The 12661-nt window shown below is 55.1% G+C and overlaps 5 protein-coding genes across 5 annotated transcripts; 3 read left to right on the top strand and 2 right to left on the bottom strand.

Moving 5' to 3' along the window:
* Positions 1-181: 181 nt before the first annotated feature.
* CAOG_05677 (hypothetical protein) lies at positions 182-2380 on the top strand (the record flags this gene model as incomplete). Its single annotated transcript, XM_004346300.2, has 7 exons — positions 182-240; positions 315-398; positions 474-557; positions 632-715; positions 798-872; positions 953-1791; positions 1856-2380. 7 exons carry the CDS (start codon positions 182-184, stop codon positions 2158-2160), a joined length of 1530 nt encoding a protein of 509 aa, XP_004346350.2. The 3' UTR covers positions 2161-2380.
* Positions 2381-2808: 428 nt separating this feature from the next.
* Positions 2809-4288, top strand: CAOG_05676 (hypothetical protein). Its single transcript, XM_004346299.2, has 5 exons — positions 2809-2977; positions 3125-3200; positions 3303-3435; positions 3555-3761; positions 3900-4288. The coding sequence occupies exons 1-5, from the start codon at positions 2883-2885 to the stop codon at positions 4070-4072; spliced, it is 684 nt and encodes a 227-aa protein (XP_004346349.1). The 5' UTR covers positions 2809-2882; the 3' UTR covers positions 4073-4288.
* CAOG_05675 (hypothetical protein) lies at positions 4216-8058 on the bottom strand. Its single transcript, XM_004346298.2, has one exon. The coding sequence runs from the start codon at positions 8037-8039 to the stop codon at positions 4350-4352; it is 3690 nt and encodes a 1229-aa protein (XP_004346348.1). The 5' UTR covers positions 8040-8058; the 3' UTR covers positions 4216-4349.
* An 80-nt stretch (positions 8059-8138) lies between these two features.
* On the top strand, positions 8139-10953 carry CAOG_05674 (hypothetical protein). Its single transcript, XM_004346297.2, has 6 exons — positions 8139-8281; positions 8435-8517; positions 8614-9132; positions 9193-10438; positions 10523-10599; positions 10692-10953. The coding sequence occupies exons 1-6, from the start codon at positions 8156-8158 to the stop codon at positions 10846-10848; spliced, it is 2208 nt and encodes a 735-aa protein (XP_004346347.2). The 5' UTR covers positions 8139-8155; the 3' UTR covers positions 10849-10953.
* Positions 10914-11798, bottom strand: CAOG_05673 (hypothetical protein). The gene is made up of 4 exons (XM_004346296.2): positions 11594-11798; positions 11395-11457; positions 11181-11295; positions 10914-11073 (listed from the first exon to the last, which is right to left on the bottom strand). The coding sequence occupies exons 1-4, from the start codon at positions 11741-11743 to the stop codon at positions 10994-10996; spliced, it is 408 nt and encodes a 135-aa protein (XP_004346346.1). The 5' UTR covers positions 11744-11798; the 3' UTR covers positions 10914-10993.
* Between the last annotated feature and the right edge of the window lie 863 nt (positions 11799-12661).

Raw genomic sequence — 12661 nt, 5'->3', positions numbered from 1 at the left:
TCGTTTTGCTTTTGCTCTGACCGTGTTACACACCCCGATTCTGTTGGGAGTTGTGATGAACGTGTATTCAATTTCGATCATACTTTTTGCGTACTTGTACCGCATACTTTCTGTTTTGGGTGAGGAGGGGGACAGTCGTCGTTCGCTGTCCTGATTTCCCAAAATGCTGTCGTATCTGAATATGAATCAGAGACAGCGCGAGTTGCATGATCAAATCAAGAACGCGAGTGGAAGGCTCCTGTAAGAGAAAGGCCCGAGTTGATTTGGAACACAGTTTTGAGTGCTGACGAGAATGACTGCTTGGGAACGGACAGTCTGTCCCACAATCAAATTGATGCTGCTGGTGCGATGGCGATTGCTGAGGCACTCAAAGTGAACACGAGACTGACTGAGCTCGGGTAAGCCATTCCACTTTGATTGATGCGTGGGAGTGGGCGATTCAGAAGAGTGCTCACTGATGGAGGGACGGACAGTCTGAGAGGTAATCAGATTGGTGACATTGGAGCACGAGCATTTGCTGAGGCACTCAAAGTGAACAAGACGCTCACTACGCTCAAGTAAAGCATCTCACTTCATTGGTGTATGTGAGTGGTTGATTCAGAAGAGTGCTCACTGATGGAGGGACGGACAGTCTGAGAGGTAATCAGATTGGTGACATTGGAGCACGAGCATTTGCTGAGGCACTCAAAGTGAACACGACGCTGAAAACGTTTTAGTAAATATCGATCGCTTCAAGGTGCTCTGACGGCCGTTAGACTCATGCTCCAATCTGACGATGTAATTGACAACAACCACAGTTTGAACGAGAATTTCCTGACCAAAACGGGAATCAACGCACTCATGCAAACGGGCAATACCAAGTGTACATTAGAGTAAGCCTGCTTGTTTATTGGATTCTTGCATGAACAACACGCCACTCACCTGCTTTTGGCGAACTTGGGCTTCCAAACAGAGGCCTTGACCAGCAGCAGCGTGTTACGGTGCCTGCCGAACTGGCGCAGATTGCTGCACGAGCAGCAGCACACCCTAAGCCCCAACCTGCTGTCAATCTTGCAGCTGAAATTCAGCAATTGCGCTCCGATCTCACTGCCAAAGATAAGACGCTGCAACAGCTTCGATCCGATCTTGCTGCCAAAGACCAGGAGCTCGCAACCAACAAGCAGGAGCTTGCTACTAGAGATCAGGCGCTTGCTGCCAAAGATCAAGAGCTTGCTGCCAAGAATCGTGAACTGAAGTCAGCTCTTGATCAGATCGATGTACTTGAACGCAACCAAGCCGCTGGTGGATCTTTTTCGAATTTTGACGGACCCATCGCGCAAATTCCTCTCGCAACTCTCGTCTCCGCCACGAACAACTTTGCCGCTGATTCTCTGCTCGGCGAAGGAGCATTTGGTCGCGTGTACGGTGCCAGTTTGCCTGGCCCTCGTGTTGCCATCAAAAAGCTGTCCGCCGAATCCAAGCAGGGCACGGTCGAATTCAAGTCGGAACTGGACTCTTTGTCCAAATTCCGCCACGCAAACATTATTGCCATTCTGTCGTATGCAGAAGAAGGCGACGAGCGATGCCTGGTTTACGAATTCATGCCCAACGGATCGGTCCGCGATCGTTTGAATCGCAAAAACAACACTCCTCCGCTGACTTGGTCTCAGCGCCATCGCATCGCGGCTGATGTTGCCCGTGGCATGCACTACGTCCAGACAGCCTTTCCTGACCATGTTCTGTTCCACCTCGACCTCAAGACGGACAATGTGCTTTTGGACGCGTACTTTAACGCAAAAGTGGCTGATTTTCGTCCGTGCTGCCAAACACCTCGATGATAAGAGCTACCTGCGTACTCAAAACGTTCAAGGCACAGCTGCTTACATGTGCCCCGAGTTCTTTGCCGAGGGTAGAATGACCATCAAGACGGACGTTTATGCTTTTGGCATGATTCTGCTCGAGCTCGCGACCGCCGCCAAGCCCGGGCCCAGACTGAAAACTGATATGCGCAAGGCTGTGAAAACCCAGAAATTCATTGAGATGCTGGACTCGGCCCTCAAACCAAGCGAGGCAGAGCTCCGGAGCATCAGCGAGCTTCTCACACTTGCGATGGAGTGTCTTGACGACGCTGCCGATGACCGTCCATCGTTTGGTAGCATCCTTGTTTCGTTGGATCCTTGATGACAAGCGGGAAATGTGGTACTGGTGGTCTAGTGTCATGTACGAATGAGGGTTAGTCTACTTGTTCTTTTTCGCTCGTCATTTTTCAGCACGTTGTTGTTGTTTGTTTGTTGTTGTGGTATTGTTTGTTTGTTGCTGTTGTTATTGTTTGTTGCTTGTTGTTATGCGCAACTATTGTGAAGAAATCAGAAAGTCGAATACAGTACAAAAATTCAATCGACATTTTAATTCACAAGTCGGAAACTACAAGTACATGTCCAAATCAATCTATAGAATCTCTCAAAACACAAATCAACAACACACCTCTTCTCATCATCACCACATCCAAAAACAAAACACAGGCGCAAGACGATCGAGGATGATGGAGGCGAGAGAAACGAGAACGCCAAGCTGGTGATCCTCGGTGCAAACTGAGCCAGCCACCCCGGTCTGGTCTCGTGCAACGCCAAGTTGGTTGATCAAGTGGACACGTCAGAGCTTTGTTTTTTTGAAAGGCAGCACAACGTCTCCATCCATACTTCCATCTCCAATTCCAATCTCAGCGTCCTTCCTGTCTTTTCGTGGCAGCTTCCTCGATCATCAATCAATCAATCAGTCAGTCAATCAAACAACCATCACCTTATTATAACGCAACACTCCATTCACATCCATAGTTAGTTTCGTTTGGAAGACAAGCTCAGTTCACAGTTCACCAAGTTCAGCTCCATTACTACAATCTCACAATGTCCCGCGAGCACATGCTGTACGACGACAGGGCGCTCCAGTCCACGCCCAGCACTGCGTCCAACTACGCCGGATCGCTCTCCATCGGCGGCAGGTAGAGTACCCCCATCCGAGTCAAAAAGTCACACAGAAGTGAGACTGTTCTGCATTGAGAATTGAATGGAGGCACTCAAATTTTGCTTCATACGTGATCCTGGCATGGGTTTGTCGAACCACTCCTGGGGTTGGGGACACTGCGCAGTGGCGTCGGAGTGCTGTTCGAGGGTCGCTTTGCAGAACGCACGCGCCACACAATCACGGACGCGAGCGGTGCAAAGGTACAACACAGTTCTTGCTGGAAATTTGAGATGTATACGACCTCACTCACTCACTCACTCACTCACTCATGACATTGGATCGGGTTTGCAAATGATTCTTAGCACCGATTCATCATCCTGCATTGCGATTACGTGAGCGCCTTCCGCAGGCAGTACGACGAGAAGGGCAAGGAAATTGAAGCCAACCAGGGCAAGACGACCAAGGTCAACACGGGCTACCTCAACAGCTCGTACAGTAAGTGATTGACAAGGAATCTGAATACCATGGTGTCATGCAGAAGAAGCTCGATCGAGAACTTTTTCTCGCTTGGGGTTTTGGTCTGATTTTCGATTCGATGTTGTTCGGGCTGTCAGAGCTCAAGGACTCGGATGCCGATGCTGTTTCGGTCGATCAGCTGCATCGTATGGTTGCACCAACCGTGTCCAAGCTCGCACGACCGGGACACGCGACGTCTGGAAAAACGCTCGAGTTCTGGGGCGAGGAAGACGTCCTGAAAAAGTTTGAGTTCTACAAGGGCGACGGCGTGCGTCTCAAGACTCGCGGCGAGTCGCCGTTCATCGGTAAAGAAGACCAGTCTGTTGACGACGGGTATCATTTGGGGATTGTTCGTTCAAGTGAAGCACATCTGGTTTTGAGCCAGGCTGCACTGCATCAGATTTTTGCTCCAGTTCTCACCCTCGTTCCCGTTTTTACTTCAGAAACCATCGCACGCCTGGACACGGCCACCTCGCAAATCGCAAACTACAGCGGCGATCAGCCGGTCGGCCAGTCTTGGACTGACAAGCTGATGACCAAGGGCAAGCAGACCGAGGCCAACCTCAGCACCAAGGACAAGGCCGGCGCGAGCGCCGACGACAGCGAGTGGGATTGAGTGATTGAAGCTTTTTTTTTTTTTTTTGCTTTGTGCATGGTGCGTCATCCCTACGCAACGTGCCTCCGTGACTCATTCCGTAAAATGACCAGAACGATTCAAAATCCACAATTTCAAAAGACGACAGCCGTGTGAGAGAAAATGCTCAATGAATAAATTAGTGTCAACGAGGAAGAACACATCCAAGCACAACAGAAACGAGAAATTAAAAAAAACCAGTCAAAATCCAAGAAACAAAACAAAACCAAGAAAAAAAAAGAAGCTAACAATAAATCAATCACCTCCGCGAATAAGGCTGCGAACCTGGAGCCGCCCCTTCAAGATCAAACGAGCTTGCGTGAGGGTTGAGCTTGAAACTGCCAACCTCGGAGGACGCAAGCGAGGTGAACGGCGTCGCAAGACCGCTGGCACTGCCGCTCACGCTTGAATTCCGCTCGCCTTTGTCACTACGCGCCGCAGCTCTCGACGATGGAATTCTCACAGGCATGGACGAGTACATGAAGGATGCGGCGGGCAGCGAGGATCCGGCCATGGCCGTGCCAGTGCCAGTCGACGACGGATGCGGAGGCGTCACCAAGAGCGCCTGTTGTGCGAGGTCTTGCAGCTGTTGTCGGGCGACAGTGTTTGCATGCGATGACGGAGGCAAGCGGGAAACAGGGGCAGGGGCAACGACTGGATCGCGAAGCAGGGCTCGATGCGTGGCGAGACCGATGGCTGCTGCGCCGTGTCGCTGGTGATGCTGGTGCTGTTGCTGCTGGTACTGCTGCTGGCCATGCTCACGAGCCACCGAAGAGAGCAGAGCGTCAACAAAATCTTGCGGAGTGGGCTCCCCTGAGCGTGGAAAGGCAAACCCTTTCGTGCCGTCAGGACCGCGCGGTTGGCGAGCGCTGACTCCACCACTGCCGGTCGTAGAGCCGCTGCTGTTGCTGCCGTCGGTCGACGCCACAACAGCTTCAATGTTGGAAGCAGATCGACCGGGCGAGAGGGCAGTAAACGGCAGGCTGGCAGAGGTGAGCAGCGACGGGGATGTTGCGTTTGAGGGCGAAGACGAGTAGGGAGTGGGCACCAGAGACTGGCTGGGCGGAGCAAGAGCGGACAGACCCAGGTACGACGAGGACGACAGAGAGCCAGAGAGAGAATCGTTGCTCCGTTGGAAGGATCGACGCGTGAGCCCTCCAGTCACCGGCACGTCTCCAATCAAACCAACGCCCGACGAGCCGGAGTGCAGCTGGCCCATGGAGCCAGAGAGCGACAGTGAGGCGGAATAATCAACAGAAGGCCGCTGGCGCCGGTGAGAGGAGGGCAACTGCATCAGCGGAATGGAAGAGGCGCTCGAGCGCGATCCGGCCGGCATGGAGCGCTCTGGCGCGGTTGGAGAGCTTTGGTTGGACAATGGCGGCGATGGAGTGGTGCCTCGCTGGTGCTGGTGGTGGGCACCGCCGCCTCGCGGGTGGCTCGAGCTGCTGGAACTCGATCGGCCCGAATGATGTCCGTCCAGCGTTTGAGAGCGTGGGCGAAACACGGTTGTGTCGAGCTCTGCAGTCGTCTCGGTGGGTGCATCAGGAAGCGTCGCGAGAATCGATGGTTTGGGGGCAATCTTCTTCCAGACCTTGATGGTGCGAATGTGGCCGTCGCCCTCGGATGCGTGGTTGAGGTCCAAGCGCTCGGCCATCATGTGCACCAGTTTGCGCTGATGCGCCGAAAAGTGCGCTGGAAATTCCATGACGGTCATTGTGTCGTTGTACTTGAAGGACTTGAGCTGCGTGTGCAGCAGGCGGGCCTCGTCGTCAGCAGCGGCATGGACGGCGTCGAGCGCATCCGTTGAAGAGTGGTGCAGCTCTGATTGAACAAGTGATGGTCCCGAGAAATGATGATGGTGCTGCTGCTGGTGGTGGTGGTGGTGATGGTGGGGGAGGTGCGGATGCTGCTGGTGGTGGGTTGCTTGAATGGAAAAGTTGGCAAGCGTAACAGTGACAACTGCAGCTGCGGTTGTGACCTCCTTGGAGGAGTTGGTCGAGTTGGGGGCAGATGGTGGCTGCTGTCGCTTGTACTCGACCAACAGACGACGCCCGCCAACCTCCACACCGCTACCAATGATGCCATGAGCGCGCTCGGAGTCGTCCAAGTTGGCGTACGTGACAAACGCAACGCCGCGGGAATGTCCATTGGCGTCATAGCAGAGTTCGACATCAAGAAAAGGCGGCAGGCTGTCCAACAGAGGGCCTTTGACTGTGGCAAGCAGCGAGACGCCATTGTCTTCCGAGGAAGGCAAAAACACCGGATCATCCGCCTCGGGAAGCGTCGACAGCCCCAGCGACGACAAGGCAGCTGCCTCCTTGACCCGAGATGCCGTCAAGCAGAGCTTCATGTCCTCGGGATTGAGGGAGAATGGCAAGTTTTTGACGACAATGACAGTGTTCTTGACCTCGCACGCATTCGCGCCTGCAGCACCGCCAGCGTTGGCGACCTTGGCCGGATTGGATCGGCTACGATGACGTTGTCGCGAGCCTCCTGACGACGATGAAACAGCACCTGGAGAAGGTGGAGGACCGTGCGGATTGTGCTGCGTTGTGGTTGGCGGTGGCGATGTTGACAATGCCGCCGTTGTGTTGCCAGCTGCTGCATGAATGCTGGAGGACGTTGCTGCCGCGTGAGACAGAGGGAGTGCAGGAGTGGCAATGGGTGGTGGACGGGCGCCAAGCAATCCTTCATTGGCGTGCGCACGAGTTGGACTCGACGGCTTGTCAAAGTGGAAGATTGCAGCAGTTGCAGGTGTTGTAGCCGCAGCAGCAGCAGCAGCAGCAGCAGCAGCAGCAGCAGCAGCAGCAGTGGTCCAATTTCCCTGCAATCCCGAGTTGCTCAGAACAAACTCGTCGTCGAGCTCTTCTACGTCTGCCACACCCGCGCCCTCGTCGCCCTCGTTCTGAGCGAGCGTCAATCGGCCAATGCTTCCACTGCTGCTTCCGCGCCGGTGCCTGTGCCTCCGCTTCTTGATTGGCTGCTGCTGCTGCCGCGCGCCATCTCCAGCCAGCGTCCATGGTTCGGCGTGACTCGGTTGTTCCGCGCCGCCGCGCTCGTTGGCCGCCGCTCCGCGCCCGTCCTCGTGGCTGTCACTCCCGTAGTAGTCAGCGCCATGTTGAGGCCCGTGTCCTTGTATTGCCTTGTAGTGGTGGTGGTGGTGGTGGTGGTCGCGGTGGTCGTGCACTGCATCCACATGTGCTCCAGCAGCGCCATGTGGTGACGCAGCGGGACGACTGCCGCTCTGCTGCCCTCCGCTGCCGCCGCCGCGCAGTCCCGTCGAGTCGTGCACTGGAATGTGCTGCCTCTGTGGCGACGACGGCGGCTGTGTCGGGCGCTGCGGGGACTGCGGCGAGTGCCTCGATGCTCGGCCCAGCGCGCCAATGCCAGTGCCAATTGCTGGCGCTGCATTGGGATCGGGCAGCAGTGCCGCCGCCGCATGGACTCCCGCTGCACCCAACGACGACGACGATGGTGATGATGATGATGGTGATGCATGCAGTAGCAATCCTGACGACGACGACGACGACGACAGCGGCGGTGGCTGTTGATGTGCTGCGAGTGGTCCATGCGAATGGTGCGCGTGCAGCAGTCCATATGGCGGCGCAGTCATGCCCAGTCGCTCATACGGCACAGTCGTCGCACTAGTAGCAGTGGCAGCAGCAGCAGCAGTGGCAGTAGTATGAACAGAAGCAGCAGCAGCAGCAGCAGCAGTCGCCGTTGTTGGAGTCGGTGGCGTTGGGATGAGACCGACGCCAGAGCCGCGACGTGCCAATCCCAATGCAGCTCCAGCCAACGCAGCTCCTGAACCAGCTCCAGCTCCAGCTCGCAGCACCGGTGCATGGCTTGGATTTGCAATGCCATTGCTGCCATTGCTGCTATTGTGACGGTGCGTCGGTGGCCGCTCAACGTGCGACGACTCGAACGCAAACACGTCGTCGTCCTCCATTTTCACGAAACCAAAAACGAGGAGTGACTTCTGAGCAAAAGTCTGAGCAGATTATTTATTTATTTATTTATTAGACAGGAGTCTCTAGTCCTCGTTTTTCTTGTGTGAACAGGCAGATGAGTGCAGACAGCAGCAACGGCGACAATGCAGGACAAGCAGCAGCCATTGCAAAGCTGCTCGCAATGCACGCCAGCGCAGCAGCAGCACCCGACATTGAGCTCCGCGTCAGCAGCCCGTGCATGGTACAAGCGTGTGCATTGTGCAATGGAGAGACCAGGCGGAGAGAGAGGGCAGAGTTGACATTTGTATGGAAGCGTCATTGAGCGAACCCCAACCCTAACCCCCCCCCATCCTCATCCCACTACTACTGCGCTGCGTGTGTGTGCTGTTGTTAGGGCATCGAGCCAGAAGTCTACAAGTGGCCGCTGCGGCCGATCGACGAGTTTGACCCAGCAACCGACCTGCTCAATACAATCCGGTACGCACACTCAAAGGGATACAGTGTCGTGTCAAACAATTGGCAAGTTTTTGTCTCACTCCTGTAAGCATTGTTCCAATGGTGAATACTCGGTAGACTCGTCGCGAGGGACTTTCAGCCGGAAGGGATGCCGGATTACACGTATACCGTGAACACGGTCAAGCGCACCGATTTGGCCGCAATGACAAGGCTCCTAGACACATTCAATGCAGAGGTAGAACGGCTCAAGCCAATCCGACATGCTCGCCTCGAGCGGGAGCGGCAGCTGGAGCCGGACGGTCCCATGAACCCATCCTCGTCGACAGCGTCGCAGTCAACGCCCGCCACGGCCAGCTACTCGCGGTTGCCGTTCGATCTCGTGTCGCACATCATGACACAGGTCTACAACAGAGTCATCACCGATCCGCGGACACTGAACGGCTACAAGGGCTTCTCGGCGGAAGTGTACGGCGAAGTCAACTTTGAAATGATTCACTGCCTCGTCGAGAAGGTGCCCATCACCAAGGACGACATTTTCATTGATCTCGGCTCTGGAGTCGGCCAGGCTGTGCTGCAGGTGGCGCTCCAGACGGGGTGCCGCACCTACGGCATCGAAAAGCGCGACATTTGCGCAAAGTACGCCAACGACATGGGCGAAGAGTTTCAGCATCGCCTCCGCTGGTGAGGCCGAACGAGCGGGCCCTTTGAACTGGCCCATGGCGACTTTCTCGAGGACGAAGTGCGGCCACGCATCAAAGGCGCCACCATCATTTTCGTCAACAACTACGTGTTCGATCCCCAACTCAATCTCTCCCTTCGCCAGCGGTTTGAAGAGCTGCTCGAGCACGGGGCCAAGATTGTGTCGTCTTCGGCGTTTGCACCGTTGGAAAAGGTCAAGCTCACATCGCGCAACGTCGGCTCGCTCGAAAGCGTCATGCGAGTCCGGTGCATTCGTTATGGTGGGCAAGGCGTGTCCTGGACCAACAAGTCTGTTCCATTCTTTGTCCACCGGGTTGATTATACGCGCTTGTGGCGGTTTTTGCAAAAGCAAAGCGCCTCTGCCGGAGCCACGTCGCGCTCAACGCGTTCGCGCGGGGAAACGTCGCGCCGACGCTCGGGAAGGTACGATGTCGATTCGGAGGACCAGCAGGAGCTCCAGGATGACAGTACCTCGAGCCCCGAAACCGACGACGATGACATTGTGGTCGCGGATTACGGGCATACCGGGGTGAAATCCCTCAACCTTTCGCCATTCTTTTCCGGTGGCCGGCGCCACCGCCAGCCGTCGCGTTCCACACCCGGTTCGAGCACGTCATCCCCTCGGCCCACTCGCCCGAGCTCCCCATCCTATCCAAGCAGTGGCTCACGTGGCCAACGACCATCGCGAAAATCCATTTCGATGAACGTGAGCCCTCTGCCGAACTTTGCTCCGTCGCCATCGCCTCAAACGGCCTCTCCGCCATCTTCCCGACACGACAGTCGGAGTCGGCATCGTCGCCGTCAGCGGCAGCGCCAGGAACGACAAGCTCAACTACAACGCGAGGACGACCACCGTAGCGACGACTTTTCTCGTGCAGTGCCAACATCACCAGTGCTGCGTGCAGCTCCTCGTTTGCCCGACTTTGTTCCTCTCGGGTTTGAGGACACGCTGAATGCAAATGTGGAAGATCTCACCGACGAGATGCTTGAGGCGATGGCGCTGTACTGCCCGCTGTCTGACGAAGCGCCGCCCGTGTCCAACTTTGAACAAGACCGGGATTTGATGCAGTACATTGAGCAGCTCTCCGACCCCAACACTTCCGATGCGGCCTATAGCTTTCAGGCGGCTGGCGCGTTGGCAACGCTTGTGCAGCACACCTATCTCAAAGCATTCAAGATGATTGCGTCGCTTGGCTCACCGGGCGAGCTTCTCGAGCTCCGAGCTCAGCTAGAGCGTGAGAAGGTGAGGTGGTTGGTGCTTGCTCGTTCGTTTGTTTGTTCGAGGAACAATGCCGTAACAGAGTGACTGACTGCTCGGCTTGTGCAGGAGGCCTTGAATGTTTGCAAAGATGCGCAGCAGCGATTGTCATCAGAGTCTCAACTGTTGACTCTTCAGATCAGCGCGTAAGTAGTGGTTGTGTGTTTGCATTGCTGTCTGTCCTTGACGTTTCTCATTTGCCCGCCGCTGCTTTTCGGTACTTTTGCACGACCAACAGACTGCTCAGAGACCGCGGCCTTGACGTGTCGTTTGATTCTCCAACAGCTGCAGTCGATCTCGTGCATAATATCGCGCGAGTCTCGTCGCACGGCTCACCAGCAACCAGTCAAAGTTTATTCGCGCAGCCTCGCACGATGCCCATGAAAACCGATTGATTACCACCACCACCACCACCACTGTTTGTTTGTTTTGAGATTGCTTCGCTTTGTTTTTTTTTTTGATGAAAAATCGTTGTGTATGATACAGGATAGCACAGACCAGAAACACCTTTTGAAACCATTCAAACAAAGTGAAACCGATTCAAATCTTTTGCAATGCGTTCCGGATGTTGTCCGCCATGCCAAGCAATGCTGTAAACTGCTCCTCGTTGAGCATGATGCCTGCACCAACGAAACAAGCGATCATTGGAATGAGCAGGCGTGGAAAGCGCGAAAAACGCACGTCCGAAACGTCTCAGACTTCTCTGAGGTGTTTTTTTTTTCCGTACCCTTCTTGCCTGGCTTGAGCTCGCCGGAATCGTCGTCGTAAAACTCGCGGATGTCGACGTACTTTTTACCCGAAAACCGGCGGACTGTGATGCGACGCTTTCCATTGGGAATAAGCTGTTGCAAGAGAGATTTGAGTGGGATTGCATTGGGATTGGTAAGGTCTCGTCCCCCAAGTCCCCCAAGTCCCAAGCCGCGCAACACAAACACGCTCACATTGAATGCAATGCCATCGGACGTCTTGAAGCCAGTCCCAGCAGCACCTGCACCCGCAGCCGCCTGATTGCAAGCCAAACAAGAGCAGAAGTGAGCGTTTTTGGCGCGCAATCTTGTGTTTTCCCGCGCTTTTGATTCCCCCCCCCCCATTTCAGTTCTCATCGACCAAGGGCAGGCTCAGCAAACAAGAGAGCGGTACGGTTGAGCGGAGATCCTCCTTGGGTGGCTTCCCCGTCGGCAGCGCGTGGCGGTCTGGATCAGCGTCTGCAGCAGCAGCAGCAGCGAGACCAGCTTCATCATCATCAGAGGACGTCACGAAGGCTGGTGTTTTGTACTTGTTCGCAGACATGTTGATGAGCAAACGCGTATAAATAAGAACGATTTAAAAGTGTTTAACACGAAAGTTGAACAAAATGACTGAAATTCCAGCCCAAAGTCAAAGAGTCTGAGACGAGACGAACGCGAACTTCCTCAGTCTTACCTTTTGTGTTTTTCTTCTTATTTACTTTTGCTTACTTTCTCAGACTCGACTCTGACAAATGTGGGCGTCTTCATCCTCTTCCTCCAGCAAGCCGTCAGCGTTGTCGCCTTCCCACGCGCCGTCGCTCGGCAGCTACTTTGGATCTGCTTCGAGTGGTGCTCCGTATGCATTTGGGGGCTTTGGCGGCGGGGCGATGGCTGGGGCGATGACTGGGTTTGACTTGTTCCAGCCAGCAGCAGCAGCAGGGCAGATCAGCAGCAACCGCCATCGCACCATCAGCATCAGCATCAGCATCAGCACCATCAAGAGCACAGCTATGATCATGATCATGACCATGAACAAGGGCAAGGGCATGAGCTGCAGTACCAGTCGCAGTACAATACGACTTCCTATGCCAATTCAGTCCCGCTGAGCCTCCTCCCGCCGCCGCCGCCATCGACTGGAGCTGGAACTGGAGCTGGAGCTGGAGCTGGAACTGGAGCTGGAACTGGAGCTGGAGCTGGACCATCCAGTGTGGACGCCATCACTCGCTTTGACGATGCGCGGATGGACACGCCAATGTCGTCCCACTCTGGCGCTGGCTCAACTCCTACTACTGTGGAGCATCCGCAGCCGCAGCATCAGCACCATCACACAAGTAGTAGCAACAAGATCATCCAAGCACTCAGGAAGAATCTCCAGCAGGAATCCATGCGCGCGGAACTGCTCGCACTGCACATGAATAGCTACAATGCGATCGTGGACGAGCGCGACCAGCTGCGCGCAATGCTGCTCGAGCTCGAGAGC

The sequence above is a fragment of the Capsaspora owczarzaki genome, assembly GCF_000151315.2.
Source record: "Capsaspora owczarzaki ATCC 30864 unplaced genomic scaffold supercont2.9, whole genome shotgun sequence".
Classification (NCBI taxonomy): Eukaryota; class Filasterea; order Ministeriida; family Capsasporidae; genus Capsaspora; species Capsaspora owczarzaki.
The sequence above is the reverse complement of the archived record's forward strand: the minus strand, read 5'-3'. Positions and strand labels throughout refer to the sequence as shown.

Excerpts from the sequence above, each read along its gene's own strand:
- CAOG_05676 (XM_004346299.2), top strand. The coding sequence starts at position 2,883 with ATGTCCCGCGAGCACATGCTGTACGACGACAGGGCGCTCCAGTCCACG. Across the intron at positions 3,201-3,302 it reads CGGACGCGAGCGGTGCAAAG|CACCGATTCATCATCCTGCA; the intron begins GTACAACACAGT and ends AATGATTCTTAG. Across the intron at positions 3,436-3,554 it reads CTACCTCAACAGCTCGTACA|AGCTCAAGGACTCGGATGCC; the intron begins GTAAGTGATTGA and ends TCGGGCTGTCAG.
- CAOG_05675 (XM_004346298.2), bottom strand. The coding sequence starts at position 8,039 with ATGGAGGACGACGACGTGTTTGCGTTCGAGTCGTCGCACGTTGAGCGG.
- CAOG_05674 (XM_004346297.2), top strand. The coding sequence starts at position 8,156 with ATGAGTGCAGACAGCAGCAACGGCGACAATGCAGGACAAGCAGCAGCC. Across the intron at positions 10,439-10,522 it reads CTCAGCTAGAGCGTGAGAAG|GAGGCCTTGAATGTTTGCAA; the intron begins GTGAGGTGGTTG and ends CGGCTTGTGCAG. Across the intron at positions 10,600-10,691 it reads TTGACTCTTCAGATCAGCGC|ACTGCTCAGAGACCGCGGCC; the intron begins GTAAGTAGTGGT and ends CACGACCAACAG.
- CAOG_05673 (XM_004346296.2), bottom strand. The coding sequence starts at position 11,743 with ATGTCTGCGAACAAGTACAAAACACCAGCCTTCGTGACGTCCTCTGAT. Across the intron at positions 11,458-11,593 it reads AGGAGGATCTCCGCTCAACC|GCGGCTGCGGGTGCAGGTGC; the intron begins GTACCGCTCTCT and ends GCTTGCAATCAG. Across the intron at positions 11,074-11,180 it reads GCTCAAGCCAGGCAAGAAGG|GCATCATGCTCAACGAGGAG; the intron begins GTACGGAAAAAA and ends TCGTTGGTGCAG.